Source organism: Apteryx mantelli, chromosome 15 (genome assembly GCF_036417845.1).
Source record: "Apteryx mantelli isolate bAptMan1 chromosome 15, bAptMan1.hap1, whole genome shotgun sequence".
Lineage (NCBI taxonomy): Eukaryota > Metazoa > Chordata > Aves > Apterygiformes > Apterygidae > Apteryx > Apteryx mantelli.
In genome coordinates, this window is record NC_089992.1 from 21,343,525 (window position 1) to 21,364,079 (window position 20,555).

At 35.7% G+C, this 20,555-nt stretch overlaps 1 protein-coding gene across 1 annotated transcript in view; it reads right to left on the minus strand.

Annotated features, from left to right (window-relative positions):
- The window catches only part of HERC1 (HECT and RLD domain containing E3 ubiquitin protein ligase family member 1), a 107,429-nt gene that overhangs the window by 71,561 nt on the left and 15,313 nt on the right, over positions 1 to 20,555 (minus strand). Inside the window, exons 2-14 of the mRNA XM_067305844.1 lie at positions 15,074 to 16,029; positions 13,061 to 13,156; positions 12,545 to 12,739; positions 10,516 to 10,827; positions 9,698 to 9,794; positions 9,236 to 9,379; positions 7,647 to 7,774; positions 6,876 to 7,020; positions 6,611 to 6,782; positions 5,383 to 5,517; positions 3,409 to 3,574; positions 2,122 to 2,247; positions 328 to 549 (exon numbers count right to left, since the gene is read on the minus strand). Of these exons, the coding sequence (XP_067161945.1) occupies positions 328 to 549; positions 2,122 to 2,247; positions 3,409 to 3,574; positions 5,383 to 5,517; positions 6,611 to 6,782; positions 6,876 to 7,020; positions 7,647 to 7,774; positions 9,236 to 9,379; positions 9,698 to 9,794; positions 10,516 to 10,827; positions 12,545 to 12,739; positions 13,061 to 13,156; positions 15,074 to 16,003 (2,868 nt within the window). The 5' untranslated portion in view covers positions 16,004 to 16,029. The remainder of the gene's footprint in view (positions 1 to 327; positions 550 to 2,121; positions 2,248 to 3,408; positions 3,575 to 5,382; positions 5,518 to 6,610; positions 6,783 to 6,875; positions 7,021 to 7,646; positions 7,775 to 9,235; positions 9,380 to 9,697; positions 9,795 to 10,515; positions 10,828 to 12,544; positions 12,740 to 13,060; positions 13,157 to 15,073; positions 16,030 to 20,555) is intronic.

A 20,555-nucleotide genomic window follows, 5' to 3' on the forward strand; every position in this document is an offset into this window, starting at 1 on the left:
GTGTCACATTCTATCTTCCAAAAAATTCTGGAGCCGGAGTAACAGCTACAAAATATTTTAGCTCAATATGAAATCAGCTACATCTATGCAAGCCAGGGTAAAAAATAAATGCATCACTAATAACACTGGATTCCTAATATTAAAGAGAGCAAACTAATTTTAGTCTATTTCAGGAGACAAATACATGACACTGCTGTTTCAGATAAACTAAAAAGAACATCATTTTATGTAAGTGAGAAAAAAACTTAACTCTCCAAAGCATTCAAAAATAATTGACATTAAAAACAAAACTAAAAAAAAAAAAGTAAATACAAGGCCTAAACATACGGTATAGAATCCCAAATTTCTTAGAAGAGTCTTCATTAAAATTTCAGCTAGATGAGTATCTGGGTGACTGCTCTGGACAGCATATGTCTGATCAGACAGATTTCCATAGCTGATGCATAATGAGGAAGCTTCTGTGGCATCAGACGGTGAGCTATAGCCAAGCAAAGAAGCTACATGGGTGTGATCTTGTAAGCTTGTCAGAATAATATCCAATTGCATTCTCTAAAGAAAAATATTTAGACATGAAAAAAATTTCTTGTTAATGAAGACAAAGTAATGGGCTAACAGCAAAAATCATCAAGCATTGTTAAGCAATAAAAAATTTTCTAGTGAGACATGGAAATAGCTGAAAGACTTTACCAACAAAATCTAGTTTTTGTTGCAGATTTTCAATATTAGAGAATAGATAAATATATTGAATTAGATAACCATGCCTAGTAAAAATCCACCCGAGCGAGATTCAAAGAGCTAGATCAGATCCTAGATCAAATGCTTTCTCTGACTTGTTCTAATTATATTTTTTCCTCCAATTATGATAATCTATATATAGGAAGAAGGAAAGAGGTAAAAAGCAGGACAGGCAAAGATTAAATCAAGGGAGGTGGCAGATGCAGGGTAATGATCTTCAACTTTGGCAGGGTTTCCCACTCTTGCTGGTTCCTGAGAAAAATAAACTTGTTCTACGCTAGTAATTGTCAGGCTTTTTAGTTTGTACCAGTACTAATCTTCAGAAATCTTCAGAAAATTAGAATTAGAAGATTCTTCTTCATAGTTTTAGTAACAGTGTAAACTAGTCTATTCAATGGTATATGAAATAGGAGACTTGACTAGGATCCTATGCGTACAGAACTGAGTAATAGTTACTCTCATTTTTTTTATCCAAGACTGTTGCTAAAGCTTCAGCTGCTACTGACATCAAGACAGGAGTGGAAGCTCCTTGAATTTCTTTCCTTCCATTTTCTCAATAAGGTGTGCAAAAAGAATATTCCAACAGGATACTCATATTGGAATGTTTGCTGTGTGATGGCACATCATTGAAGGAAGAAGCTACGGGTTGACTTTCCTTTTTTCATGACAACATGTAAGTAAACGTTGGGTGGTGGGGAGGAGAGAAGGGAAGCAGAGCTTAGCCTGCAGCACAGGACGCTTCCCAACATATCACTGAAGCAAATACTTACTTATATATCATTTGCAAATGTACACGCTACCATTGCGGTTAGAGGCATGACCATGAATTAAGAAAAAGCAGACATCCATATCCACTGAAGAGGTACTCTCTAGATTTGGACTGAGTAACAGAGTAGCAAGTAAAAAGCTTCATGTTCTACATTTTACTCAGTCCTAACTTGTTGGAGGATACTGGGCAAGTCTCCTAACCTGCATTAATTTATGTTCAAGAGAAAAAAAGGAGCATCACAATCATCTTTGCCAAGTACTCTGAAATCCATGCATGAAAAGCATTATACAGAATATAGTTAAATTTCTGTTACCAAAATTTGTTAATTTGGCTACGATTCAACAATAACTAACCTTCAAACTTGTCTAGATACTCTAACACAGTGATTCCTAGTCTTTTTGTAGCCAAGCTTCACTTGAGAAAATGTGCTCCTTACCTCACTGGATCCTGGCTGAGCCAGGCTACTGAGTTTGTTAGTTGGACTTCATGCTGCATCCACCTATAATGTGCTTGCACTCTGCAAATGAGGCTCACCTAACTGTTCAAAAACCCCTGTTCTAGCAGAAAATCAGACAATTGCTTCTTTCAAAGCACAACATATTTTTACTTGACCTTACCTGTCCTTTTGATAAGCTCTCCCATCTATCAGGACCTTGGGGTAGGAGAGAATGTAGTAATTCCATTCTCTCTCGCAATGGAGGAAGTAGCATGGTTGCTCCTACTGAGAGTGTCTCAATTACAACCTAAAATTAGAGTATCAGAAAATACCTCAATTTGGTGGGGAAAGAAAAATCATCAACTCATAGCATTTTTAGAAAAAACACATCACACATGTTATATCCAAAACATCCACATAACTTTATTTAAGGTAAACATTCTAACACATTATAGCATTGTTTTTATTAAAAGATACAAAGATACATGGTACCCTGTAGAAGCGAGTGAGACTAACATATTGTCAAAAGAATACAAACTTTTTTAGATGAAATTGTAATCATAGTAAATCTTCTTTGAAAATTACACTAAATTAAATCCCTGCATTACACAAGTTCACCCCATTTTTCAAGGGCCACCATACAGTAAATAATATGAATAGGTGGTTCTTTCTGATCAGTATCTGAAGAATTCTTTTTGTATTGGGAATTCACATTTCCCATAGATCTACAATATAATTTTCACAGCTCTGCCCAGCAATTTTCCCACACCTGCTTTAGAATTGTGATATTAAGTACTATGTTCCACAATTTTAATTCTATAGATTTCTTATCATCAATTTCCACTGAGAGTATAATCTTCTATTTCTTTATTGGAGCCATTAATAAATAGTAAAGAGCCGATGTCTTGGGCATAGACTCCATATACTACAGCGGGAGGTTCTATTTCATTTAAACACACTCTAAAAGCTATTTGACAATGTGTTACTCTTCTCTTCTCAAGCAAACTGCACAGCGCCTTTCCTTCAAAGTTGTGGAAAAGTTGCCTAGAAGCCTGATGCTGTCAAGGTAGCATCGTGTCAGCTCAAGTATCAGTAATCACTACGAGCTTCCATGATCTATTTTATATTTCTTACTCATGCTAATTTTTCCACACACTAAAATTTTTAGGCCCTTTACTAGAAACAGTAATTAAAATGATGGGGGAAAAAAGCAGCATATTAAAATTCTTATGCAAACATTTTCCTCTGTTTTTGCGCAGAGATACCATATATTTATATCATACCAAATACTTATACCATAAAATAGTGATGGTGATTAAATTTCTAACTTTAACCAGTAAAATTAGTAAGTCAGAATCAATTTCATCAGTGACGCCTTTAAAAAGTCAAACTGAGAAATTTTTAAACACATTAAAAAAAAAAAAAAAGTAGTAGAATTTTCACATGTAAAAAACCCAGCATTACTTACTTCCTGAATTTCATCTGGGACAGAAGAGTCCATCAGTCTAAACAACAAATTTCGAAGAGGACCAGCTTGCCGGCCAAGAATGCTAGTAGCTACACCTCCAGCCAGTGCAAGTGCAAGATGATTAGAAAGCAGCTTCAGGCACAACTTAAGAAAATTGTGATGTTCCCTACAAAAAGAAACATGTAACTTAATCTTTTCCTACTATCAGTCTTACTCCTTTTCACTTATTTGTGCACTATGATTTTCACTCACATTTTATTTGCATGCCAGAAAGATGAGCAAATAACAACCAGGACTTTAAATAAATTCCCCTGAAAACCTACTGCCAACCTGCTTAATGAAAACAAAATCATAGATCATAGGAAAAAAGTCTTTGTAGACAATAGTTTCAAGGGACATTCAGTTTCAGAAGACAAAGTCCCATGAAATAAAGGGCAAAGTCCTTCCAAAATAAGTGAACAGACAGACAGATACCTAAATTCTTCATATGAATGAAAAAACAAACCCTTAGAGAAGTAATAAATGTACTCTCAGAAGATTTACAAATAAAACATTTGAATTAAGAAGGAAAAGTCTTGATATTAACTTCCAGTCCCACTTCTTAAAAAAAAAAAAAAGTAATCTTGAAAAACTTTCTTGTAGCAAAGGCAGAGTTGTGAAGAAAAAATTCACAAGAAACTTTTATACTTGCAGTTCTCCTTGCAAAAGTCAGTGAGGAGACATTCACGCTTACAGATGTTATAGCAATACATTTAGAACGTTACCTTTGGCATAAGATCCAATCTGAAAGCTATAACAGCAACTACTGATGATTTGCCAAGAGGCTGTTTTAGTCAAGATGGTACTATCAAGATGGGCTTGGTTTTGTTCCATTTCATTTTCTGGAACTCTTTCCAGAAAAGAGAAATTGGTGGAAATACATAAAGACTCCGAAAATCTGGAGGAAGGAAAACGCTCCCTATATACCTAGTTCAAATCTCTCTAGAAGAAGAGTGACGTGTCTTGCCTACTAACCTCACATTTGTGAGAAGCAACTTGCATTTTCAAAAACCGATATCTATCTTCAAAAAAAGAAATGAAACACACAGAACTGATCGTGAAATATCACCTCAGATTGTCCACTACTAGTCACTGTCTGTAACAGCAATAGATTGCTGCAGCTGAAATGCTATGCTTCATTACTAAGTTTCAAAGACAAATGAGTTCCTAGAACAACTGGACCAACTCCCTAAATTTGGTCATTCAGATGGAAAATAGTTATGTTATTTGACACCACTGGAATGACAGAGTCATATGAAACCTTTTAAAATGCCTCCCATGCATTCTGAATTGCTCTTACTTCTCCGGAGGAGATCAGATACCTTGAGCTACTAGAAGGCATTACCCCCCCACACACACACACATACTAAAAATGCTTGTAGAAAACTATCCCAATTCTTTAGACAGTAAGAAGGCACTGGGTTTTATCAGTGCACCAATTCCAACTCAAAGCGCAATGGCAACCATACATCTTGTGATTTGAGCACCATGCACGTGTTAGTCAATAACTTAATGATGGATTGATTGATGGATTATCACTAAAGATTTTTTTTTCTCCTTAGCCTAAGAGTAAAGGAGAGCAAGTAGGCACCCACTGAAACTGGTTCCAAGGTGAAGAACTTACAAAGCAGAAACAATGTCCAGAAACAGTAAACGCATTTTAATTATATAGAAAAATGTGTTTTAAAGGATAACTCCAGGAAAATACTTATTTCAGTGCATAATTAAAATAAATTCCGAACAAAAGATCCTGCTACAGCTTGAAGCACTGAAAAGTTCCTGTGCTATACAAACAAGCAAAATACACCTGAAAGAGCAAAACAAACCAGACTTCTGCTTGTTAAAGAAAAGACTGACCAGGACCAGACCACACATCACTGCTGCAAAAAAAACAACAAAAAAAACACCACTAGAACTTGCAAATGCTGTATATACCTTGATGAAGGAAAAGGAAGAGGGGGAATTTCACTGTTAATTTTGTCACAGTAGTGCTCAAGAAAAGAACGAAGATGTGAAAAGGTACTTTCTTCAAGGTCTACGCAATATGGTCTGTGCCACGCCACAACTTGCCTGGAATCAAACATCAAAATAGATTAACTATTAAAAGTATTCAAATTTCTGCAATAAGCTAACAGTTTAAGTAGGTTCAGCGAGTACATGCTTGAACGAACCAATTTTTTCTCAGAACAAACTAATATGATTGAGGCAGACTAACTTCCTCATCCTTGCAAGTATTTTCTGCTCTCCCTTCCGTGAAGGTCTTTACAAATTAAATACTTTTCATTTAAAAACAAAAACACCTACAATGCCACAAATATAAAACTGTATGTATTTCAGCTGATTCATGCAAAAGCTGTCAAATACAAAGCTGTTTTAGTATAAATGACAGACTATAAGGAGATTTTAATATAGGCAGAATTCAAAAGGGATAGCATCACCCAATACTATTTAAGTCTTACTATTTCTTTAACTGAATTTTCTAACACAGCTCCTTTTAAAACAGTGCATCTTGAAATTCTGTTTGAATATCTTACAAATATTAAGGGAATTTTTCTATTCCTTTATGTGTTAGTCCATATGTAAATCTGAAGTTCTACCAATTTAACTACTTGGACATGGCTTTGGTGTAACAATGGCTTGTTTCATTTATCATAAATTAGTAACTAAACTATCTATTTAAGTAGCTGTTTTTAATTTAGCTTAACATGTAACCATCTAGAGATTTGTCCTAAAATGTTTTACTTCAAACGTCTACTAATTTTTCCAAACTTCCCTATTTCCCAGTCTTATGCTTAGTTTCTTCTTTGTCACACTAAAGGAAACTGCATAAACCATACACAATGCTGCCAGAAGCACAAAATAAAAAATACTGAGTTGTTTATCCCTCCCTCTCCTAACTTGTCAGTTTTAGTAAGCAAAGGTAATTTTTGTCTAATAGCAGGTTAGTTTGTAAAAAGTACTATTATTCAAATTATTAGTGCTGCTATGTTTTCACTTATTGCAATCTGTAGCAGTTAAAAAAACAGAAAGACTCTCCACTCCCAAACAATAAAAACAGAATACTTTAAATAAGTTGTGTATGATATGGTTAGCATCTTCAGGGAAGAGTCCAAGAGTGTACTCATACAAAAAGATTATGCCAGTCCCCCAAAGTAATCATTACCTGTCCCTTGGAAGGGCTGTCCAGGCGAGGCTATGGGAGGTTCCTGCTGAAATTTGCTGAATTGCAACTCCATCTAAACCACTTACTTTCTTCGGTTTAGTAATGGGGCCAGTTGAGTTTCCCTGACCACATTGTCCCATTGAATTGTTACCCCAAGCATAAACTTCATTATCTATAAACATAAATAAAAGAGAAACAAAACCTGAGGTACAACCACTTTCAATCAAGAGGAGGATTAAATGTTTTTACACCTTATTTATTTTACCATGAGAAAGTGCCAAACAGTGGCTGTCACCAATTGAAATATCAACTATTCTTGTAGCTGCCAGTTCTTCAATAAGCTTGGGTCTGAGAGCAGTTGCCTCCGAAGAGCCACAGCCAAGACACGCACCACAGCCCCATGCATAAACCTAGAGTAAACAAACCACAAAATACCAATGTGTCAAAGATGTTATTAGTGATCATCAAAAAAAACTATATACTGTGGTTGGATACACAAAAGTGTTTTTTTGTTTTTAATATGGAATATGAACTTCTCCTCCTGAAGATAAAAAAAAAAAAAACCTCTAGCATTTGAATATCATTACATAGCTATAAGAAGAAGGGAATTATCTTGATGCAGTGTAGCTGCAAATGGGAACCTCATGTCAGTTTCTTCCACAAGTAAAGCTGAGGCTCAGTTTTAACATCAACTAAGATGACTGATAATAGATACTTCTCAGGTTATTCAAAAAAACCGTGACCTAATATTAAATCATATTCTAAACTGTCTTTTCTTCTCTCCTCTAATACCCATGGTAAAACATTCTTGCTAAAACACATTTCTCTAATCTGAACTCATATTTTAAGGATAAAGTGGAATCATACATAGTTAACACCAAACATTGAAAGACACTGTTTACAGCACCCAAAGGCCTCAGAGACTTGTTGCATATTATTTTAAGCCAAAATAATAAACACTGAAATAATAAATCTACACCATATTTTTCTTAAATACCAAGTTTCATCATTTGAGTGAAAACTTCTTTTTGCCCACCTGTCCTGTTGATGTCAAGGCAAGTGAAGACTGGCTCCCTGCACAAACTTTCCGAATAAACATTCCTTGCAAGGCTTCTATAACTTTAGGTTTATATACTCTGTTTGTATCACCATGACCAAGTTTACCTATAAAAGAAGGAAACACAAGTAGAAAGTGATTTAAGTATACGAACTATGAAAATAAGAAGATCCCCAAAAGAATTATTTTCAGACTTTCTAAAATGTCAGAGTATTTTTTTAAAATTAAAATACATTAAGAATTTTTATAAAACCTGTATTCACTTTCAATGATTACAGAGTTCAGGAAATGTATATGTATTCTACTGTTTTTAAAAAATGGAATATTAATTGCATATAGCTACACTATTCATTGTCTGTTATTTAATTACTAAATACTTTCAAAGCATTAAGGTTTTTCGTATTTGGCAAACTAAGAATAAAAAATTCCTTACTCCTACTTTAAAAAGCAACTTGAAAAAACCTTTCTATGTTTTTTCGTAACAGTTGTGTGTATTTGTGCTGATAGTTTATGCCTTTCAAAAGGCATTAATGTTTTTATTTCCCTTTAAGTTTCTTTTGAAAACAGCTTTTCATCTCCACAACTTCACCATTTTCAATCAATGACCTCAAAAACAAGGACTTTCACTACACCATGTGAGAATGTTTTGATAAAATAATGTTCCTCAAGAGGAAAGAGGAAAAAAAAGCGCCAAACTTGAAATATACTATAACGAGTGATAATTTCTACAAATGTTGTTTTAGCTTTCCAACATAAAACAGTATTAAGTATCACATTATTAACAGCTATTTATTATAATACAAAAGCCAAATGTAAGTGTTTACACATTACTGAAACAAAAAAAAGTTTTGAAATTTTGTGAAGGTAGAGATGTCTGTCCTGTTAAAAACTGATTTTTCATTTGAAACTACAGAAAGAGGAAGAAAGAGGAGAGGGAAAAATTATTTACACAACATACATGAAATTCAAATTCCTACCCAGTTCTATTAACCATTAAGTCCAGCTCTATGAGCTTTTTGTAGTCTGTATTTTCCTCTCTTCCCACACATACTAGGATAGGAAGCAATAATACAGCAATTTTAATCCGAACAATATAACAGCATAACCAAATTTGGTTAAATAAGGGAATAGTAGATAATGAATGAGTCCATGCTTGACCAAGCAGCTACTGGTAACAAAGGTTAGAAGTTCTTCATTTTTTAGAAAATGGGAAACATTTCTTCAAGAGGCAGTTTCAGTCCAACAGCTTCATTATACAGATATAGGTATTGCCGTATCAAATAAGTAAGCTTATTTGAAAGTTATCTCCAAAGCATTTTTCCCCAAATGGTTTACGCATTCACTGAGACTTCCGCTTGATGAAATCCCTCTTCTTTCTATGATATATGAAATCCATTTTTAAGTCTAGCCTGGTAATTAAGCTTGTTCAAATGCTGTATTTAGATTTTATTAAAATCCTTTTCTTGAACGACTACCAAATGACAAGAAAACAAACTGCAAAGAGTATTTAGACTATGAGGTAGATGGAATAAAATGAAAATTACCACCAAAATGTTAATTTTACCTACCGTTATCTCCTCCTCCAAATGACCATACTGTTCTCCCATCTTTGGACAGAGCTATTGTGTGTGAACTACCACAGGAAACTTCTCCTACATTGCTAATATCTTTTACTAAAGTTGGAATGTTGCGGCTGTTGCTGTCACCATGACCTACGGAAAAAAGCAAAATATATTTTCTTCTTTTGGTGAAGATTTAAATTAAGCTCCGTTTATGGTTTGTAATTTTAGTAAAATTTTGCTAACCAGTATGTGTTGTAATCACCATAAATGACAGATTTGTGCCCACTTTTCAGCAAGATTTAATGGAAGAGATCTACAATAAGGCTAACAAACGTTTTATTTTTGTAAGACATACTGCAGAACATTTGTTCATACCTTACTGCAAATACACGTACAGTATCACTACTAGACACAGGAATTCTTCCAAAAACACCTAACGAAGTTTCATATGAAAAATTTTAAAGTTACCTAATCTTCCAAAGTCTCCTTCTCCCCATGTATACAGCTCTCCATCTTCCGTAACAGCAGCACTGTGTCTGTATCCAGCTGACACACATACAACAACCTACATTAGAGCAAAATTAAAAATTAAGTTTTTAGACAAATTGAGTAGGTACTTTGATTCAGATTATGAAAGTCAACTTTCAAAAGAAATCTATATAATTCTGCTTGTTCACTCATGTGGAAAAAGTACATTCCTAAAGTAACCCCTGCAAACTTTTCCACTTAGTATTTGATAAGCAGGAGTCAATACACCTAAAGACATGTTTTTATATGAAACTGGTCATGACTTATTTCAAGTAAATTTAAAAGAATGATATCTTAAGGTGACCTAGTCTGGCAGCATCAAAAAGAGGTGTAAGTGAATGTTTAAAATGTTGGCCAAAACGTAGACAGATAGGGAAAAGAAGGCCTTTTAGGGCCATACACAATTCTTTCTTCAAATGAGGTAAACTACTATCAGCCATTAAAAAGTTGTATACTAAAAGCTACAATGCGATAGCTAACAAGAGCAATGATATTCTGGATTTACATTGCAGTTCAGCAAAAGCAGATGAGCTAGTTTTGCTCTTAACAACAAGAGGTTTACTGATGCAATGTTGTCTAACTCACATGCCCAAAGGGCAGCCACAAGTTTAAGTGCTTTGCTGAAACAACTCCAACTTCAAAGAGAAATTTAGTTAAAACACAGATTTTTTTTTTCTTAAGAATTTATACATTTCAAATTTTACGCAACATCATAATTAAAAAGAACAAAAATAAGATTTCTACTATATAAAACATACCTTTCCTTGCAGAGGACCCTGAATAAGTTTGGGATATTTCTGAGTTGAACTATTTCCATGTCCTAGTTTTCCATAGTCACCGTCACCCCAGCTGAAGACTTCCCCTTCTGTTGTAAATGCTAAAGTGTGACCATCAGATCCTTTCGAAGATGACACTTTTTTGATAGACCTATGAGGCTCAAAAGTCAATTTTTTCAATGTGGACTGGTTATTGGAATCACCCAGTCCTAGTCTCCCATAGCTGCCTTTACCACAGGCTCTAACAGAACCATCCGTAGAAATTACAAAAGTACAATATTGTCCAGCTTCAATCTATAAACAAAAAAGGTTAAAATAGTACAGAAGAAAGATTAGATAAATGTAAAATGCACCTACAGGTATAGAAGTCTGTATTTTTAACAATGTCATTTTTTTTATATACTCCTTTCAATATAAGACAATGTAAAACTTGAGGAGAATTTGGACTTCAGCAAGAGTAATTCAAATATAAAAACATTTTATGAGCAAACCTATTTACTTGAGGTAAAGGATGAAAACAGTCATGAATCTATTTTATTTATTTGCATTTCTTCTACGTATTATAAAATCTGATCCTGACTTTAGGAAATCAAGCTAAGTAGAAGCAAAAGTAAGTGTCATATGCAAAACAGAAGATTTTTCCTGGCACAAAAGTAGTGAGCAGAACTCAGCCTGCCCTCAGGTCTGCAAGATTCTTGAATGGAAGCGGACAGTCTTTAAAGACTATCTAACATACTTCATTTCTTAAGATTAAAAAGCCAAAGTAACAGCTTAATAAAGCACTGTAGGTTCTGTCTAATTTTAACCAGTGACAAATGGTCTACTTCTATAACATTAAAGAAATACGTCAAATACTAGACATACACTTATCATTTGAGACTATGCATTTTAATTACAAAAACACCAAAGGAATAAGACCAAAAGTGCTGCAGAAAGTAAGAACTTGTCTGTATCAGAAAGTCAGGGCACAGTTGAAGAACAACCTCATAACAAACCAGCTACCCTGCAATAATTTCCCAAAGGGATCTTAACACACAACACGTGTAAAGCAGGTTCAAAGCTGAAGCACAAAGGCACTGTGTATCCACATCAGCAGTCAGCACAGAGCAGGTGGTGTATTGCATGCCGACATCCCTATTTACTGTGAATTAACTTCTTCATATAGACAAATTCTACAAAGATAACTAGTGAATGTTAAAGCAAACTTTCTTTATCCCAGTGATAAATCAAATAAATATGTTGTATGGGTGTGTACAATATTATTTAAAGAATAACATGCAGATCACTCATTCCACTCGTGTGTATTAGCGTGTTGTTTAAGGTCAGGTTTTTGAATGCATAAGTTTGCTTTATGATGCCCAGTCCTGCAGTCCCCTGGCATACAAAATATATCAGTGAGGTCAATAGAAACAATTTCAGAAAATGTACCTAAATTGTCTAGTGACAAAAAAAAAGGCTTTTACTTAAGTCAACACTGCAAAGCCAATACAGCAACAGAAAAGCAAACTATTCTATTTTGTGTAACGCATCAATAGAAGTGCTAAGTTACAAGTGCAGAATCTGTGACTGAGAGCAGAAAAAGCATACTGTATATTGATTTCTAGAAAGCTAAGTAAGGTTCGCTGTGCCAGCAGTTAGCCCTGTTTCAACATTTAAAATAAGCACACTTGATATGAAAACCACCAAAGGAAGAGATAACTGCATAGTTAGGGTATCTTTTAAACAACAGTGAAAAAATTAACCACAGGCAAACAAATTCCTCTCTGCAATGTGATTTTTCAGTCATGTTCTTGTTACATAGACATTGATCTGTGTTGTGTCATTAAGAAGGGAATGGAATACTTTTTCTGGACAGCATAAGTGAGATACTTTCAGTAAAATAACTTGTGTGATTAGTTCTGAGTGTCATACCCTCATTTGTATTATGACTTAACACTCAGAAATAAAGTAGTATTTTCCAATTCCGTACTATAACTATGAAGCTTTTAATGTTACTATAAACGTCACTCACTGTCTGTGCATCAGAAAAACTTGGAGCAAGCTTGGGTTGAAGTATTTTCTCTTGTGTTCCTTCTACCAGTTGATGACTGCTGTTGCTGCCCCAAACATACACTTCACAAGTCTCAGAAACAATGGGAGCATCACCCGTTTGAATGCTGTCAGGACTGGCACATGTTCTTGAATAGTCTGATGCCATTCGACAAACCTATTAAAATGAGAGATTTATTACACAGTACTATCTTCATTTATTTCCATATACTCACAATAATCAATGTAGTTTTACATTTCCCTCAATACGATTCTTTGCCTAAAACATAACAGTCATCACTATATCATCATTAACTTGTCCACATTACTTTGTCTCTCTGTATCTTAGTTTTCCACCTTTTCTTTTTTGGCCTTCCTCTCTTCTCCAGTCTAACTCGGTAGAGATCAGATCACACCCACATGCACACACCAAAGAGATGGGTGTGGAGGGAGAAGTAAGTACAACTGCCTTAAAGTCAGGGTTCGTTTCAAGACATACCTCCTCAAATAAACACAGAGCTGCCTCATAAAGAGAACATAAGCCATCAGATGTTCTCGTTGGCTCTCTCCATTGACTTCGATCAGCCGATGATCCCTACAATTTTTAAACGTTATTGTGAGAAAAATACTTCCATACAGCAATAGTGCACCTATATAAAACACATTAGGGATTTGCTCTTAAAGTTAAAAAATTACAGTATCTGTCAAGTAAACAGAAGCAAAACATCTTTCTTGTCCCCCCTCAACAGCGAGATCTGCATGCATCTCAGGATATTAAAAAGTGCTGGTAAGACAATCTTACTTATCTTTTGTGAAAATACTTGGGTTTTGAGTTAACTTCTCCTAATACTGTTTTGTTCTGAAATGTATATGGCATTTGTGTTGTTTTAAAGTAATTAATATTTAAATAATAAATTACTAATCATTATTTTTCTGTTTCACAAATCCTCCACATTTTGGTCTGTAATTTTCTGTCTATTAAAAAAAAAAAAAAAAAAGGTTGCCCATCAGGACATTCACTCCAATTCTCCAATTTAGATCTTGCCCCCACCACCCTTTCCTCATGGTCCCCATTAGGCAAAATAGGGCAAACACCAGACTGCAGTCCAAATAATCTGTTCTGGCAGCCCACTCGGTCCCTTCCACCATGCAAAAGGCACACACCCTAGCACACCTTTGAGTTTGAGGTCTGTATACTTTCACTTATCTGTAGATGCGGTATAGTCTTTCTCAGTCAAAAGAAAGAAACTCACCTAATACAGTGGTTTACATTCTACAGGAAGCAAATTTTAACTAGAGAACAGTGTGAAGAAAAGATAACCTGCAACTAGCTAATGTGAAAGGAAAATAGATTGTGCTCAAGTTCTAAAAACCAACCCTGTTAAAAACAGTGAAATGTTTTAAGGTCAGTTGGTCCAATCAAGAATTTGATCCAAGTCCTCCATTAAAATACCGGATAGTTGTAGTAAAACTACAAACAGCTCTACTCCTTCCAATAAACCTGAACATAAGCTGCAACATAAACTGTACATTACTATCTTGTGTTACTATGGGTCTATAATCAGTGAAATTTTTTCTAATGTTTTTATAGTAGTGTTTTAATAGTCCAGACAGAGGAAAGTAGGGCTGCTTATATAAAGACTTACGCATTCTCCATCATCAGACATCCAAAAAGTAAATTTTTCTATTTCTTTAAAAAAAATTTTTTTGTCTGTTTGTTTATTATCAAGTATTACAAGCCTTAGGGGAAAGAAAAGAATGATCACTTCAGGGAAAAAGTCCTTCCCTGTTTCAGTTTGAGCATCTGAGGCTGAAGCTTACTAGAGCTTCCGATCGCATGTTGTGCAATAATTTCATGGCTTTAAAAAGAATATTCGTCTAGGACCAAGAGTAAGCACTCAGCAGAAGCAGCTAGCAGTACACCAAAATTTTAAACAATTCAGTCCATTTTCTTAGGGCGTTAATTTCTGGGCAAAAATGCTAAACATCTCATAAATCTTTCTGATTCTTAAAAATATACAGCAAATGCCGAGGTTAATTGGAGAGAGGGGATGTCCCCTATTAAATAACTCTGAATAGGAAACAAGGAATACTGCAAAATTTTCAATTCTAAGCAAATCAAACATAAAGCAACTCTTTAAAACACAGTTTCATACTTTCTATCTTCGTTCTGAACTTAAAGTGCAATATGGCCTTGATTTTTGCCTTAAGTCATAGCATAACACCAAAAGTGACAACAACGCAGATTGCTTTGTCGCGTCATCTCCTTTATCTGATGAGGAAATGCAGGAGCGGAAGGGAGGAAGAAAAAAAAGGTGAGTAACAAAACGAATACTTAAAAAAATTCACAAAAAACAATCTTTCTTATCTAGCACATTAAAACAAATTATTCAACTAAGAACTACCACATATGGCATTTAGCGTTAAGAAACTGTGTTTAAAGTTAAGAATGCATCTACACTTGCAATGGTGCTGAAAGGTACGAAGGAAAAATCAAATCTGGTATACCTACCAAAGATCGTCGCATCTGCGTTAATATACTCATAAAGCAATCAAAGCTGATCATCCCTTCTGGACTTTGCAGCATCTTGGTCTTCTCCATGGTGTTTACTACAGCTGAAGCACCTAAAGCCATTTCAATCCATTCGAGAAGATACCGCAGGGAACCTCGCTGGGCAGCCAAACCAAGAAGCAATTCAGAAGCTAATCTGCGACCTAAAGTGTCTGCCCCAGAGTTAGGAATTGTTACTCCTTTAAGAAACGTCGTTACTTGTGATAAACAGTCCAATCCCATTGGTGGAATCTTGCTTTCATTTGCTAAAGATAAAGGTGGTAAAGAGCTCACCACTTCAATTGCGGTATGGATAACATCATTGCAAAGACTGAGGCCAGGTCCTGATGCAGGCATCATCCAGCTTTGCCTTAGCAGTGCAAATAACAAGCTTAATCCAGTCCGAACTCCCATTTCTATGAGTGCATCTGTACTTGACCTGGGACGTTCGCTGACAGAATGTACATCTGTTGATCCAGAACTGCTTTCTGGCGAATGTTGCTGTTGTTTCACCTTTCCCTTATCATGATATTTATTAGAAAGTGCATAGAAGACACGCTGCAACACAAGGAGACGTTTTCGTAGTGCTCCAGCAAATGGAGAGTCCGAACATACCATCTTAGCCAGTGCCAGCTGGCTGCTAAGAAGGGCATCCAAGTAGTGGTCCTGCTCATCACTAGATAGAGATTCCCGTTCAAAATCTGGTAACTGAGGTCCTTTCAGGCACAGAACCTGCTGAGGCAATGGCACTACTTCTTTATTGCTGACTAACTTAGAGTACAGGATAGAGACTCCCTCCCTCGTTGCAATAGATTCACTGTCTTCTGTGATCCAGGAGCTGTTTAGATGTTCAAGCCATTTCAGCTTCACTGGCGGGACCATAGCTGCCATGTTTGTTTAGTCTTTTGCCATCAGTCCTAAAGATGAAAAAGAATTGTAAATGGGTGCATAAGATCATCCACAGAACTCAATATTCACAGTAGAATAAATCCATTAATAAAGCAAAGAGTAAAAGTTTAATCACCAAAAATCAGCAAAAGTTTCATCGTTTTGCCAATGTAACTGCTAGAAACTGGCATTCTGATCAAATTCTAGCAGAATGGTTTAAGAGTACAATACAAAAGACATTTTGCAGATGAATTTTGATCTTCATTTCAAGCAAATAAGTACATGCATATTTGCCACTCCCTTCACACACTGTAAGAATTTTAATGCAAGTCTACATATTCTAAATCCATATGCACAGAAATTCAGTGCTAAAATTTTCATTGCTGCTGGTGATTGTATTCACACAAAGCAGATTTAATTCTGCTATGTTGCAATGAAAGCACACTTTTAATATCCTCTAGGAAAATTAATATTCTCTTTACTGGCAGCAAAAGTGAGGACAAATATCTCAAGAAATGCACAGGATCATACACAACCATGCACAAGTGAATGGAGTAACAGTGTAGAGCTTCACCTTAAAATGAGCATGACTTAACCTATTAATTTAGGCCATATCTAAGGGGTCAACCTGTCAAACACATTTTTAAGTTTGTTGTCACAAGCCATTCTCTTCCCTTTCTAAGGTAAGCCAGGTATCTCCTTAAAATCCATGTCAGAATGTTAAATGAAGCCCAGGAAAGACAGCTTTAAGTCATGCACTTTTTGCATGCAGACTTTTGCATCACGAGAACTAAACTCAACTTATGCAGCTAAAAGGAGAGATCACTTTTTAACTTGTTATTCCCTTGAGAGACATACTAGGACTCCAAGTTCTACACAGGTGGTCTAAAATCTCAGTTACAAGATCCATGTGTGGAACTGGAACGTTTTGATACTAACCCACCTATCATAATTCAGCTTAAGTTAAAAGTAGTTTTAAGGTTAACAATGAATTAGAATTACATTTTTGTTCATGTTTTAAACGTCTGAAATAACTGAACAAATGAAAAAAATACACTTAATTAGAGAATACAAGAGAGATCTTTTTAAAATTTAATCTGAGTGTACCAACTTTCAAACTGAACATGGTAACACAGTTAACAACTTAGTCTTCTTTTGATTACCTGCAGAAGGGAGAATATTGTGTTGCAAAAGCTGATTAGTTTTTGCACACAGCCCTTCCCTCGGGAAGGCACGCTGTAGGATTATGGCACGGACAGGATGGCAAGTGTGCATGAGGCCTATGGGCCCCAGTGCTCAATCACAGCAAACTTCTTACCATATTACTCAAACTCAATGTGTAAGCCATTAAAAAAATTTTTTTTTGCTCAGAAAAGCATTTTGTACATTCAAAGACATACAGTATTTTTTAGATAAAGGATGCTGTAATAAACTACTAATTAAAATTAAGGTAGTATAAGTTTATAGAGGAACTATTTGTTGTAAAAGGAGCTGCATGGAAAAGATAAAATTTGGTGTTAAAGCAGGAAAAAATTTCAAGTTAGTTCTTAGTTAAGTTTTGTAGAGATCGTTCTCTATCTTGAAACCAACAATTTAATATTTTAATTAATGAATTGGTAAAACAATGACTACACAAAGAAGGGAGGCACTTCTACTGCTGTAGATGAGTATGTCACAGCATACAAGTACTGTATGCGAGTAAGCACTAATAAGATAAATAGTCCCCATTACAGACTAAAAAAATTCTGCTGTAAGTAGAGAATCTATCATTTGCAGATTCCGAAAATAGGAAGAGAAATCTAGTGCCTCACAGAGGGATTGCGAGTCAGCATCAAAGAGACAAAATACAATCCTGAGTAGCATCAATAAGCATTTCCATAATGGTTAGGAAAGCATCAACACAATTTAATGAAATCCTAGTCAAATGGATGCTAGCTGGAATTCCGGAAAAAATTCCTGACACCTCTAGCCTAAATTCACTAAAGACTGATCCTGGAACATATGAAGAGAGAGATTATTCCTCTGATCTGCTCTGATAGAGAATCTATCCTGCAGGTAACACCAGGAGTGTAACTTTTTAGCACAGCAAATCAGACACTGAAAAAAAAAATTAGCCTATAAATATAGCAGAGGAAAAAAAGAGGGTTGCCTGGGGGAATGGCTAAGTTATCAAATGGAGAATACAGGCGTATGAACAAGTGGGCATGAAACAATCACAAATTAAATTTAAACTGAAAAAGAAACGAGTTCCCAGTTAGATTCTGCAATGACTTTCTAATAGAAATAGCAAAAGTTTTTTAAAATGGAACTTCCTGAGTTTTGATTTAGTTAAGGGATTCAGTGGATTACAATCAACAGAATTTTTCTAGTCCTGTGTTTTCATTCCATCGGGAAAACACCTATTTCAGGCTAAACAAAAGCCTTCCCTGAAGAGATTCCTATCACACAAACAAATCCTAAGTAATCACAGCAGCAGCAAGAACAAAAAGTCAAATTTGTTCCAGTTTTGCTATATTTAGGGTCAGAAAGTAAATTCAATGTTGTGGGGTTTTCTAATTTACTTAGAAATTACCTAATGATGATTACTGATTACTCTCTGATAGACAGACGAGGATGTATGGGGGAAGACTGTTCTACATAAATGCAGCACTGTACAGAATTTCTTCTTTGTAACACCACACATTTTCTCACTGTAATTCCTTTCTTCAAAAGTACTACAGAATTATATTTTAATATGAGGAATGACATTTCTATTTCACCTGGTTATTATAACTACAGATGAACTGCTTTTATTTAACAGACAAGGTAATTCAAGATTTGGATCTGAAGAACTAAAAAGTCACAGAATTGATAAACACATATCATCATTATGATCACAGAATGGTTGAGGTTGGAAGGCACCTCTGGAGATCACCTAGTCCAACCCCTCCGCTCAAGCAGGTCACCTAGAGCACGTTGCACAGGATCGCGTCCAGGCGGGTTTTGAATATCTCCAGAGAAGGAGACTCCACAACCTCTCCGGGCAACCTGTGCCAGTGCTCTGTCACCCTCACAGTGAAGAAGTTTTTCCTCATGTTCTGATGGAACTGTCTGTGTTTCAGTTTGTGCCCATTGCCTCGCGTCCTGTCGCTGGGCACCACTGGAAATAGTCTGGCTCCATCCTCTTGACACCCTCCCTCTAGATATTTGTATACACTGGTAAGATCTCCTCTCAGTCTTTTCTTCTCCAGGCTAAACAGGTCCAGCTCTCTCAGCCTTCCCTCACAGGAGAGACGCTCCAGTCCCCTAATCATCTTCGTAGCCCTCCACTGGACTCTCTCCAGTAGTGCCATGGCTCTCTGGTAAAGGGGAGCCCAGAATTGGACACGATGATTTACGTCTGCATTAAATTATGCAATGAATGACCCTGCTCTCACGCTCAGGGTGTTTATTAAGGAGGATAACATCAGAAGGCAACTTTTCTGACAAAAAGGTAAATTGCTGAACAGTCCACATTTCTCATGTAATAACAAGAAATTCTACAGACCAAAAATCAGGAAAATACAACTGACTACTCTCCCAAAAAATGAGCAATGACTAGATTTCCTGTACATATTGTTTAGAGATCAGAAATGGAAGATACTATTTTTCAAAAAAATGGTCCTAACCAAAATCCTTAATGTATGCCACCAGAACCCAAAGAGAAGTTGCTGCAGAGACCACTGTTTGTACTGTCTGGAAGTGTTGGCACATGTCAAAGCTAAGCGGAGATACAAGCAAAACTCTTAGCAGGGCTTATAAGCTCAAGCACAGCACTATGATGACACAGGTATACCGTCTACAGGGTCCGAGCTAGTTCACAGATCTTGCTGCAGCATGCATTATAAAACTTTTTCACAGACTGCTCCTTCTCCTTATTTTCCTTCATCTTGCATTTGAGATTTCATGCTGTTCTGTCAAATTAAAGACTAGAAAATGGATGTAGTATGGTTTCAGAATAACTATCTTTTAGGATGTACACTTACTCAAAAACAAAGCAAGGGATTCATTCCCAGTTCCTATTCATTTCTCTGGAGCAGAACCCTGGGGTGAGCAGGTGAAATCTACAGAAGAGTATAAATGCAATTTGTATCAAGCATTCCAATTTTGTAAGGTCCCCGTATATTTCAAAAATTGTCTACTTATTGTCTTGCTACTTTTACTGTTCACTTTCAATCTAGCAGCATTTTTGTATTTCAGTGTTTTACAGCTGGTTTTAGAATACTTCCTTACTGAGTTCAATGCTGTATGTTGCTATAGATTTTTTTTATTCTAGTTTTGCTTTCTTAATATTTTTATCCCATAAACACAGTATTTTCAGTAGACAGCTTTTGAACAACAAAAAAAACATAACCCACGGGAACTACGGTGCATGCAAAATAACAACAAGGTCATTAAGATCAACAAAGCAACACAACACATGAGGGAAACAAAAGAAAACATGTCAAATGCTCATCCTACATTTCATGTTTCATGGTACAGTTCTAGATTTTTTTTTGAAGCATAAGTAATAACATCACTATACAGGATATAGAAA